At 38.2% G+C, this 13230-nt stretch overlaps 1 protein-coding gene across 2 annotated transcripts; it reads right to left on the minus strand.

Moving 5' to 3' along the window:
- Positions 1-2392: 2392 nt before the first annotated feature.
- On the minus strand, positions 2393-9455 carry klf1 (Kruppel like factor 1 (erythroid)). 2 transcript variants are annotated; one of them, XM_084930478.1, is made up of 4 exons: positions 9160-9455; positions 8983-9065; positions 6922-7789; positions 2393-6829 (listed from the first exon to the last, which is right to left on the minus strand). In XM_084930478.1, exons 2-4 carry the CDS (start codon positions 9055-9057, stop codon positions 6654-6656), a joined length of 1119 nt encoding a protein of 372 aa, XP_084786604.1. In that variant the 5' UTR covers positions 9058-9065; positions 9160-9455; the 3' UTR covers positions 2393-6653. The 2 variants fall into 2 exon arrangements, with proteins under 2 accessions (XP_084786604.1, XP_084786603.1); XM_084930477.1 differs by having other exon boundaries at positions 9155-9455.
- Between the last annotated feature and the right edge of the window lie 3775 nt (positions 9456-13230).

Consider the following 13230-nt stretch of genomic DNA (forward strand, 5'->3'; position numbering starts at 1 on the left):
AAGTAAAACAGGTATAGAGAAAGTATTTGTTTTTTTGGTTTGAGTTCTAAAGTTACATTTTGATTCTTGTTAAAATATAACTGTCGGTACTTCCAGATGTGCGCTTGCTTATCTGGAAACTACCCTGTTTCCCTCTCCCTCTCCTTAATTTGATTAAATAAGTGACTGAAATGACGTATCTTGTTAGGGGGGGAAACAACAAGAAAGAGGAAGATTTAATTATGCTTCTGTCCTCAGTAAACCTTCTTCCACTGCAGCATTCAAATTGATTTCTGTGGTTCATGTGGGTGGTGGGGAGGAAGAAAATATCCTTCTTTATATAAAACAATCAAATCAAATTATTTAATGAGTCTTTTCCATTAATGACCTGGCATTGGGGATTTAGGAAAAAAATGTGGTGGAATAAGCTAAAAGAAATCAAATGCACTGAAAAACATTACATTACCGTCATTGTTTATGCCACATGGTGTTTAAGCCTTGGCCTGGTCACATGCATTATAATAATGTCTTTGTTTAGTACACTCTTGTCATGCTCAGAGATAAGATCACTCCAATCAAGGGGTTAGCTATAACATTATGTAACCATGAAAGGAGGAAGTAGAACATGGAAGTAGAAAGCAGATTTGTTTCAGAGTTTGTTTGTTCTTTTAGGGCACTACAGGCCAGAGCCTCTATCCTCATGTCACCTCTAAATCCCAAATCACTTACCCTTGAACACTGCACTAAAATAGACTGCAGATGGAGCCTCATGACCATCACTAACATATTTGTGATTTATCTGATGATGTGGAACATCTTTTGTATGAGTGAAGAACAGATTATTATTATTAGCTCTAAAATTATCATGATTGCTTGAGGGCGGTGTGGCTCGGGTGATAAAGCAGGTTTTCCATCTTATGACAGGGTTGGTGGTTTGATTCCAATGGCAGAACACTTTACGTTGCACCTTGCAATTTGCATGGCAGTGTGTGAGTAAGTGTATGAGCCCTTGATTATGTAATGACATATGGTCAAGGCCAAAAGAGGCCTTTTTAATATTGGTCATATTTTATATGTTAATACAGCTGTGGTCACTAGTTTAGATGCACTTATCATGGGCATGGATGAGATGGTAATTTGGGGCTTTGAATTATTTAATTGTTCTTTCACAACTTAAAAAAGGGTGCAAAAGTTTGAATTTATGCATATACATTCTTTCGAATACTTGGTTAAGTGTCCCTTAGCAAGCTGCACCATTGCCAGAATCTTTTTGGTTGCTGTCTGCAAGCTTGTGGCATAATTCTGGTTGGGTATTTGACCTGTCTCTTGGCGAAATTTCTAGAGTTCACTTAAATTGGTTTGTTTCTTGGTGCACATCTGGATGGAGGCAAGGCCATTCCACAAGCTTCATGTTAGCTTGCATTTTGAGTCCAGCCTGCCTCATTGGTTATGACAGTTTTGATGCGTGTTTGGGATTATTGTCCTGTTAGAAAATCCAACTGTATCCAAGTTTGACTTTCTAGCTGCTGATTTGAGGTAAAGTTGAAGAATTTGGAGGTAGATCTCCTCTTTTATTATTTCATCAACTTTGTGCAATGAACCAGCACAACTGGCAGTAAAATAGCTCCAGAGCATGATGATGCCACCACCAAGCTTGCTAGTTGGTGCAGCATTTTTAGGTTTGAAAGCTTGACCTTGATCTTTCTGAAACATACCTAATGTCTTTGTGGACAAATGGTTCAACCTTTGTCTTATTTGTTGTCCATGTGGGCAGCTGCAAATTTCAGTTGAGCTTGAAGGTGTTCATTTTTAACAGGGGCTCCTACTTGGTTGAGACCCTTTCAGTCTCAATCCAGTAAGTGTATGTATCTCATTGGATTTCTTCAGGGATAGGAATCTAGAATCGGTTTCCAGTAGTCCAGTTCCTTGGAACTGTTAGTATGCTTGTCTATGATCCTGCTTTCCAGTTCCAGTTGCACTTGTGGTTCTTTGAGCTGATTTCAGTTTGTGTGTCTGAGGAGGTAAATAGTGTTTATGGACATTACTTTTATTTTTACTTCACAAAATGATGAGTAAAGTGCAAACTGCATCCAGTACATCAAGCACAACAGTTGCATTATGCTGCTAACATAGCTTCACCTCGCTGCAAGCATCTACACCAGTGGTGTCCAAACCTCCAGGCCTCGAGGGCCGGTGTCCTGCAGGTTTTAGATGTGTCCTTGATTTAAATGGCTAAATTACCTCCTCAACATGTCTTGAAGTTCTCCAGAGGCCTGGTAATGAGCTAATCATTTGATTCAGGTGTATAGACCCAGGGTGAGATCTAAAACTTGCAGGACACCGGCCCTCGAGGCCTGGAGTTGGCCAAGCCTGATCTACACAGACATCATGATAACACAAAGCTAGCCAAGAACCCAGCACAGCCCCGGCACAGGAGCCAGATTCTGAACTTCAACAGGTAACAAACAGATGAGCAGTCAGGCTGCAGCCTCTATTTCTGCCTGGTCATGTTTCTTAAGTAGAATCACTTTGGCAGGTTTTCATTTTCGCTTTGTTCTGTTGGCTTTGTGTTCCAACCGAAATACTTAGAGAAAGATGATTTGTGTGTCCTTATCAGGATAGGGATTTATATTGGTGTGAGGGACTGTAGTGTTAAATGGTAATTATGAGACACTGAATTTCAGCTATTTTACAGAGTAACATAAAAGTAATGAAACGAGTAGCATAATGAATTCCTTACTGCTTGGAGTAATTATGTAAAGTATCTTTAAGAAAAGAACATTTAAGAAAAATGTTCTGTACAATATATTACCTTTTTTTTGAGTAATGACCCCAATGGTGATCACAATAAAGAGGGGAAATACCTCCAACATGAACAAACATTTGACCCACAACATGTCATTAATTTGCATGAATGTCTTTGATATGCTGCTTAGCGATGGTGTTTATTGTCAAAGTGGAGCCAATGAGAATCGATAAGAGAATCAATAATGAATCGATACTGGAATTGACAGTAGAATCGGAATCACTAAATTCTTATCACTTCGCTTCTGTAGTTCTCATTGGCTCTGCTCATTTCATTTCTGATCTCATTCTGACCAAAATTTCAAATAATGCATTAAGTGTATCTGCAAGTAGTCTCCAAAATGCTCATCTCAAGAACACAGCTCTGGCTGTGTGCACAGAAGCCCCGCCGACCTGCTGTACAAGCCTTCTTTTTTCTGGAAGGCAAAACAGGTTATGGTAGATCATGATAAACTGGGAGGACTGCACCAAGACCAAGCACAAGGTAAATAAGGTTTATTTTGAACTGTTGGTCATGCAAAGCTACCCTAATAGAGTCCAAGAACATAGTTATGGAACTGGAAATGAGCATTTTAGGTCCCTTTTAAGGACTTTCTAGCTCTTAGATTAAAAGGCATCATTTACTATTAACTTCATGTAGATATTTCAGGCTCTGATTAAGGCATTTATGTGTTGATGCATGTACTAGCTAGTTAACGTCTCTGCTCAACATTCATTATGTTGTCCCCGATTAGCAGGATTAAGAACCCAGTTTTAGCCATGATAGCACATCAAAGAGGACCTAGCTGCAGCAGCTCAGTCTTAATCGCTAGTACAGATCAAACTCTAAAACCAACCCTTGACTTGGTTGGGCTCCTGCAAAACATTTATATGATTGCATAACTGGTCTCATGAGAGGTAAAGATATAACTGTTCCTGTTCACATACCAGAAAATCCAGAACATGAGGGTTAAATTAACTGTACGTCAGACTTCCATATTATTAAAGAGGAATTTCGTGGATTTTATTGAGTCTTTCGAAGAACTTAGCATTTCCATGTAAGTTTATAAAAAGTTACAAACAGGCTTTTGTACAAAATTACATCACTTCAGTATCATGCTCTGGAAGTTAAATCCATTTACAAAGTGGAAACTTGCAATTACAATAATTGATTTTAAAATGAATATCTCTCATTTTAAAATATGTTCATGCACCAAACCCTTTCTGTTTTTTGGTTTGTTTTTGTTTTTTGAGGTTTTACCAAAGCCTCAGAATCTCTGTGATCTTTTATGCAACTAAAAATACTGTCAATATTAATGCTTTGTTGTGGATCACATTAGGTCAGCAGTGGTTTTTCTAACTTTGTTTAGAAAGCAGTGCAGATTCATTGCTGAATGTGTATGCTTAAGCATGTGTTGTAGATGCTGGTAAGTGTGTGAGGTTGTGAGTCTGTTTGTCTTCCCTGAGGGTATGCGGTACACAACATTCTATATATTTGTTAGATGGAGGGAGAGGAAGCTTCTTAATGTGATGATGAACTCCATCATCTGACATAATCAGGATGAATCAGTGCACCGTGTTACATAAGCAGATCCCCATCCTTACCTCACCCTCACCCAGATTAGAAACACAGCAGACACAGCCGCCTACAGCCTGCTGATACCTGCCTGCAGCCTGGAGGACCGATGTGATAACAGAACACTGACATCTAGAGGTCAAATGCTGATATCAAACATAGTGCTTTCTCACTCTTGGAAAATGAAAAATGTGTTTTTACTCTCTTTGAAAACCTCAAATGACTTGAAACGGACAATTCTTCCTAATCTTGCTGTAAAGCAAACAATATTTAAGGGCAGGGGTATAAAACATTTAGCCCACGGACCAGAACCGGCCCACTGGAGGGTCCAGTTTGATGTACTAATGACTGAAAAATGCGGTTTTGCAGTACTGACAAGGACATAAATCGTGGCCCGTTGTGCAAAAAGAGTAGTAAAGTAACTAATAAACCATTAAATGAAAAAAAATAAATAAAAAATACCATTGCTGACAAATATCATAGTATTTCTCAATAATTTTGAAGTCCCAGCTTTATGGTTTTGTCTTCTTTTTTTTCTTTTTTTTAAATTATTTTTTTAAATCAGGCTCGACTGACCAACAGTTTTACAGAATTAAAAGTCTTTATTGTTGGAATTAAAACAATCTTAAAAATTCTTAACACAACAATGCTAACAACGCTCTTTTGAAATAAAAATATTTTACAAATAATATAGTATCTTCTGCTGTTGTAAAAGATCGTGACAATAAATATGTTGCTTATTTTTAATGACAATAGAGAGCTCAGAAAAATGCTGATTATTTACAGCTTTAGCAAATGCTTATTTTTAAATAAAAATATGTTTAAAAAAATAAACCAATATTAGTTTGCTTTACATATAATTTAAGTCATATTTCTATTACCATTTTGGACACACCAGTTCATGGGTATGGGTCAGTGTTTCTCTTTCTGACTGCATGATGTTTAACTGTTGTGTCACATCAGTTTTGTGGTCCTTTTAAACTGTATAGAACCCAGTGTAATAGATTTTTAGTTATCAGATACTTTGTAAGGATATAAAATCATACTGCAGTGCAGTATTCTTTCTTTCCCTTGCACAAAAAGGGGGAATTTAAAAAAAATAATAAAATTAAACATTGATATTTGCACTTGGCCAAAATCTGCCAAATATCAGTACTTCATCTTGCTTTGCCTGTAAGGGGAACAGAATTTGAGATGACTATATCATCTCAGTGCTGACATAATTAAGCATGGCTAATAAGCACTCGTGGCTTTGTTCGTAAGCTGTGAGTTCTGGATACACTGTTGTGTATCATCTTGTAACCAATGTTACAAACACTTTTAGGTCTTTTGTTAGTGTTTAAGTCCACTGTCTGTAAACCCACAGTGTGTACAGTGTTTGTAAAAGCGGCTCTTATAGCTTTAGACATGCTTATTTTACAAAGGTTGTCTTCTTCTAGTTGACATGCTGCCAGGTTAAGTTAGGACTAAGTCTTTGATTTAAGGTTTAAGGTAACTGTTGTGCTCAGATATGTAGATGCGATGGTTAAAGGGTACCCAATATTATCTGTCTATCTAATATTGTCTGTCAACAATGGTGGATGCTCATGTTAAATAAGGCTAAGGTTTCACATATTGAGGTCAGTGTATGTGTGAGTAATCCTATCAGCTAAATGTTCAGGTGTCAGACTCTCAGTTTCTACAAGTTCTTTTGTATGATGTCACAGAGGTAGATATCTCTAAAACTGTCATCTTAGCACAAAAGCCCCACACGTGTGCTGTTCAGATGTTCTGGTTATGACGAGCAGCCAGTCATGGTAAAGCTGGCTTCTTTGAGGCCAGGGATAACATGAGGCGTTGCACCAAGATTTAATATAAGATGAAGTTTTGTTTTGAACTGTGACTCATGCAATGCTACTACAGCAGAGTTTTATAATAAAAACATAGACGTGGTGCCCTTCAAGAACAGGGAAACACCATTGAAGGTTCTCAAAATTAAAATATGTGTAATAGAGAGAGACAAAGGAGATAAACTTGCTACAATGCCTGCAGCAAGTCCCTTGCTCCATCTTTTTTCTGTGGAGTACTCCTCTAATTACCGGTGCTTCAGCAATTACTAATGGTCACTCTTTAAGTGACGGATATCAATCATTTCTGAAGCTGAAGGGTTTTCAATTAGATTTTGAGTTAGACCTATCTCATTTGTTTTGTAAGTATACCAAAAACATCTACAACAGATGACTTTTGAGGTCCTACATTCAGACAAAATTTGTCTACTTTTTAATTAAAATGTCTTATAATGGCAGAGGTGTAGATTTGTGTATATGCGAGAGCGTTAGTTGTGTCTCTTCATGTGCAGAGCCAGATGGTCTGAGCGAGAGAAGGCTCTCTGACAGAGCATACACTGGTACGGTTTCTGACCCGTGTGCTTGCGGTAGTGACGTGTCAGCTCATCCGAGCGGGCAAATTTCCAGCTGCAGCCCTCCCATGAACAGTGGTAAGGCTTTTCACCTGATAAAAGATAATAAAGCAGATAGCAGTTTTAAAAAAAAGCATCACTTAAACCATGAGTTAAGATCACAGTTGTTTCTGTTGTTGGTTACCTGTGTGGGTGCGGAGGTGAGCCTTGAGGTGCGAGCTCTTGGTGTAGGTCTTGCTGCAGCCGGGGTATTCACAGCTGTGGATGGCTGGTCTCTTTTTCCCAGTAGCTCTTCTGCCACGCTTCCCTTCCAACCCACTAGGGGGCACCTGTTGTCCAACCAGCAGAGGCTGCTGGTGCAGGGGCAAATGCCCCTGGCTGTGGTTGTAGTCACAGTAAAGGCTGACAGTGTGGTTAAAGTGGGGCAAGTAGCGGTAGTGTCGAGGGTCAGGGGTCACAGGTTGAGGTCGGATGAACCTGTTTTCAGGGATGGCCACCATGGGAGGCTGCTGCTGCTGCTGCTGCTGCTGCTGGTGGTGATAGTAGGGGTTGAAGTCCCATGATGCGACCTTACTGAGGCTTCCTCTGCTGTGTCTTTCAACACTTCCTCCTTGGGAGAAGTCAAACTGATTTACGTTATGCACATTAGAAAATAAAGTTCGACCTGTTTGATCATCATTAAAACTACGCTGGTACAGCTCTGGCTGGACTGTGGTGGTTTCAGCAGGGGACATGAGCTCAGCCATGAGGCTGCCGCTGTTCATCTGCAGACTCTCCTGTCCTGATGGGTCCTTAAGCACACTCGTCTCTTGGTATGCAGTGTTTGGGTCAAACTGCGGAAGCAGTTGGTTGCTGTTGTTGAGAGAGGGGCTGGGGTCGGGGGAAGGGCTGCTCCACTCTGACAGCAGAAACTCAATGTCCCATGATGCTTGGCTGTCATCATCCAGGAGCTCCTCTGCCATTTGTTCAGAGACCTGCAGTTGCTCAGAGCTCTTTGGTGACAGTTTAGTGCTTGGGGAGTCCAAAGGGAGAGACCCATCTGACTTACACACCTGTTGGAGAGAATTTTAAGATCATGAAAACCAAGAACATCCTGAAATGTTCACAGAGGGTATTTTCCAAATATACAAACAAACTAAATTACTTATTTTGTCTACCTCAGAATAACCAAATAATAATATAAGCCCATAATAAATTCAGCTGAATTTCATCGAATGAGTAGATTTTCCTAGCATTTGCACCAGTGAGTCAAGCTTCTTGCTTAGGGCCACAAAGCGCCTAATCTGATTTAAAACGGACCAGACCAGTAAAACTGTTGCGTAATAACCACTGTGAGATGGTTTGAGAAAACTATGTGCAATTTCAATAATATGTCTCAGTTTTTCTATGTACGGACAGACTTTTGTTATCACATGTACATTACAATTTGTAGATCACAGTGGATCTGCAAAGCCACAAATCCTCAAGTGTAGAGTATTTTTGAACTTCAACAATATTATTTTTAGTTCTGTATAAAAAGAACAGCTTCTGTCTCAACATACTTCTATCTTTATGGACATTTCCACTCCTGGGTTCTGTTACAAATTTGAATTATTAATGACTGTTATTCAATTGTAAAACTTTCAGACTTTGCAAAGTCACTTGGCAGTTAAGGAAAATCACAAGCTGGGTAATTTTTCTTTATTACTGATTTAATTTAGTTTAGTTTCTTTCACATAATAGTAATTTTTGTTTTTCAGATTGCCAGAAATAACAAAAAAAAATGCATTAATTTCTGCCCACTGTGGTAATAGATGCTGGTGGCTCTCACACACGTGTATTATTCTAATACAAATCCAAAGCTATCGCTAAAGTATTCAATAAATTATTTATTAAGCCAATAGTTTTGCTCCCTGCAGACTTTCTTTACATTGTGATTTCATTGCTTTTTCATATAAAGCAGCACAATCCACAATACAATAAGTGAACTCAATTGGAACAACAGCAAAATTATACAAAAAGCTCCCAAGTGTAAATAAAATTTCATTTAACTTCATCTTGAAACTGTATGCAGTATATTTTTAGAGCCCTTTAGAACAAATAAAAAACTTACAAGTCATTTTGGTAGCAGTTTAATTTTGAGCATTATTCCGTCACTTTTGTAGTAAAAGCAGACACATAAATATTAAATGGTCACACTACATGAAAGGTGAGTCACTATATTTCGCTAAAAGAATCAAATATTTGAAGTGAACATGCTACTTACTTTCATATTGTCAGTGGAGTGAGAGAGGTTGGAGAAGGAGCTGAAGGAAGGGAGCACAGCCTGGGTAACAGCCATCAAGCAGTCTGATATGGCAACAGGCGTAACAAGATCAGGAAAGTTTCTCTTTTCTTTTGGATACTTCTGTATTTTTTTTTTTTTTTTACATGCCCACCTCACCCTCAGCTAACAGGAAGTCAGACTCCAGCTCACCAGGCCTCTCATCCCAGTTACAGTCCACTCAGTGCAAACAGGCCACAGAGAACTGCCTCCTTTTCGTCATGGCTTGCCTGCTATCTCTCCCTCCTCTCTCTTGTCTATCTCTGTCAGCTGCAAGTCTAACTTCAAATCTCTCGTTTTCATGTAGGTTTCGACCGTTAGGAGGTGGAGCATACGTGTAAATTACTTCACTGGCTCCTTTAAGACCGGTCATTTATAAACCCTAAGAAACTCTACTATCTGACCTCAGCACACTGTCTTCCTGTTGTGTGGGATTCAGAGCAATAAAACCTGAAAAAACATTGAGCGTCAGGCTGTCCTCTCACCTTTTACATATGAGGAAAGACCAAACAACCTTCGCTTATGCTGCAATTAAAAGCTAAAATTTGATGAATCATTATCAGTGAAATGGTCACTGACGTGAATATGCTCAACAATCATTTTACACTCATGTTTTTAAAATTCTTAAAGTATGTTCTTACAGATGTTTATTTCACAGAGGAAAAAGTTGGGATCAAATAGCAACACACACATTTTTTTTAAGGCTTCACAGGGAGTCAAATGATGATGAGGATTAAAGCAATAGTTGTTAACTGTTTACGCATTAAACACAAAAGAAACATTTTTGGTTTGTCACTGGAAACTTTTATTTTATAAGTAGAATATGTCAAAAAAGGAAAGGGGGAAACTGTTTTACAAAATTAAACAATAAATTAATAAATTAATATAAATTTGCGTATGTGAGTTTTAATTTGTATCATTTGGCATTTTTGTAGCACTGCATGTGTCTGACAGTGTACATCAGGTATTTCAGGGAAACAAAATCATGCTAATGATGTAGAGTTAAAATGTATCAAATATGATACACTAGCCATAACAGGATTAAACAGCTGCTCCATCAAAACTGAACGAGTAGTTTTAAAATGATACAAATAATAATAAAATCATGATAATTAGATAGTAACAGTCACTGCAAATAGTTGCAAATAAATAAAAAAAAGGGGATAAATAATGCTGAAAACATCTTCTAAGTTTACTGAACTACCATCCATACTTTTGAATGTCTACACAAATGCCTTTAAAGTGCAGTAAAATTAAGCCTGTAGACAAATGGCGCACACTCGGTTATTTTTCATTCACAAGTAAACAGATCATTGGCTGTTATCAGATGAAAGGCCGCTATCTATTTAAGCACGCTTTGGCACAAAGTCCAAACTGTGTGGGCACATGTACAGAGACGTTTTATGCACGTTTAATGTTGATAGACATGTTAATTGAAAAAAGAAAGCATACATGATTTGAAAAGCAGCTTGCATACTTTTAATATGATTGTGTAAATACCTAAAAACAGGTGACTGGCATATAAACATATACTAAAACAAATAATGGATATGTAGTAATTTTAATTGTTTGACTCTACAGCAGAAAGTGAACCCCTTCTGTTTTTGCTGCTTACAGTTTAACACACTTGTGCACACAGGTTGTGTCTGTATTCCCAGCGAGGACGTGTGACTTCTGAGAAGACCTATGTGTGAAAGGTGATTATATTCTGGCTGCTGTTTATCTGCAGACATTCAGCAAATGCAGGCTGCTGTATTTCCACAGATAATGATGCCCTGACTGCTGCTGACCCCCGATGACTTGCCCGCCACTGATAAAGACTCTCTCTTGAGAGTCTTCCGAGTGACGACTACACATAAGACATTCACTATGCAGGTTGAAAGCTGCAATGATCGACTGCTTTATAGACACATTGAATCGTACATGTACAATGACAATAAAGGGCCATTCTATTCTATTCTATTAAACAAGTTCAATTTAGGTTGTTTATTTGTCACTTTCAAAGGCATTGACTGAAAATGCATTTGTTCATCCTGAGTCTCACGATTGGTAATTAGTTTGCGTTACTCTTAATTATTTTTTTTTTTTTAATCCCTTGTAGTTTTAATGATATAATGTCAATATCTTAGGGATCCATATGAGTTTTTGTTCTATAAAAATGGTATTTAGCTATTTTATTTTCTAGCTGGCACTTCTAGTAATTCATGACTTCCTCTGTGTGTGTGTATATATATATATATATATATATATATATATATATATATATATTAACAGAATAAAAAAATGTTTAACCCTTTGTGGTGTTCATATTTTTGTTACTCAGCCAGTGTTCATGGGTCTGGTGGACCCGCTAGAGTTTTGGCTTTCCAAATTAACACTATCAAACATTTTTATGTTAAATTACTTTATTTATTTATTTATTTATGTTTACTTCATCCCAATTACAAGCCATATGAACAGCAAACATGGTTAATTTTTTCCCTTTACCTTTGTTAGATCACATTTATGAATTAATGTGCTTCTCTTTTTTTTATTTTTTATAAAATGTTATAAAAAAATAAATCAGTTATAATCAAGTGGAGTGAGTGGAAAGACACAACACATTTACACGTGAAGCAATATGTTTCACAACTAAATGGGATCAGCTGCTCATCAATGGTGACATTAGGCCCAGGGTCGTAAAACAGGGGGAGGTGGTGCACACACTTATCCCACACTGTCCTGATGGCAGCTAGCTTGTCTCTCTGCCGTCGAGCTGGTCGGTCATCTCAGTTATCAAAATGGACAATCCTGGAAATTTTGTGGAAGTTTTCCAGAGACATTGATGCACGGAAAGGTTCTTGCCGGTTTCTGCATCCCACAGGGATTCTGTGGATTCCCCTTTGGACCAGAAAACTCCTGCAAGGATAAGAACCCCAAAGTAGGCCTTTGGGGTTCTTAGATGAATTTGGTCCATCTCCTTCCACCTCTCTCCAAAAACACACCTTCCTTCTAGATTACTGCAATCCAGAATAATTTTCTGGATGGAATCTGGGATGAAAAGCTCAAATGAAGACTTGATGTCCTGCACATGAGTAACTGTCAGCCGTGTTGGCCCTGGCTTATCACAGTAACAGCTCTGCAAGGTGGCTCATTTCTTGGGCAAGAAGACCATTCAATTTCACCAGTTATTGACATCCATATTTCTTCACTTGCTGTCTGGTGGGCTTGTTCTGGTCCTGGAGCTGGCTGCAGATGGGGCACTCGTCTTCGTTTTGTTACTAAATGGTGCTCAACCTCATCCTCTTCTTCAAAGTCACTGTCAGACTCTGAATTTTCAGAAATGTGAAATATTCTGAAACGTCTTTGTCAACATCATCATCCGAAGCCCCTCTCTCTTCCAAAATCAATTGGATGGCCCTCGCAGCAGATAATCTTTTGCCATCTTGATCAGTTGTGATAAAGAACCACACTGGCAAAGTCTTATTTATAGTATTATGCCCCTAATTTGCAGGTGGTACAGGGGTATGAGAAAATAAAATTTGGATCCCTCAAGAAAGAGGGTAAAATGTGTGGGAATGTAAGAGCAGACGGTGTTGATAGTTGAATTTTCAACAATGTTGCAACTTTGTGCGGGAGCAGGAGGGGAAGAAAACACTATCAGCAGCACCAAAAAGGAGGAAGACAGAGTGTGGGAACACAGGACCTGCACTTTCAACACTTTTATTAGACCTGGGTCCAGTGGACCCGAACACCTTGTATGTAATGTAAATGCGTGGGGGGAGGTACAGTATGAGGTCATTGAAAATTAGTTCGGATTTATGTTCTTCACAGAAAATAAGCCAAAGCCAATGAATTTCAGGTTGAAAAAATAATTAATTGTTTAATTTTTCTTTTGAAAAAAACTGAAAACGGGTCTCACAGACCCGAACACCATACAAGGGTTAATAGACTCTTGGCGACAAAACTAAAATAAATGAAAATAAAATCAATAACTGATGGAAGCCATTAAAACGGTAATAAAAATAATAATCTGTCTCCCTCTAGTGGCCATAGTTGACACTGCACCACTGACTTGAAACAATTGGTAAGCGTAAAATATCTTTTAAAAAAAGATTTTAAAAACGTGGAGTTTTATAGTAATTATTTTCTGTCTTTCCCTCTTTTTTTTCTTTTTTTTAAACATATTTCAGTGAGTTAAAACAGGGCTTT

The sequence above is a fragment of the Perissodus microlepis genome, chromosome 6 (assembly GCF_051167445.1).
Source record: "Perissodus microlepis isolate ML-2025 ecotype Zambia chromosome 6, ASM5116744v1, whole genome shotgun sequence".
NCBI lineage: Eukaryota > Metazoa > Chordata > Actinopteri > Cichliformes > Cichlidae > Perissodus > Perissodus microlepis.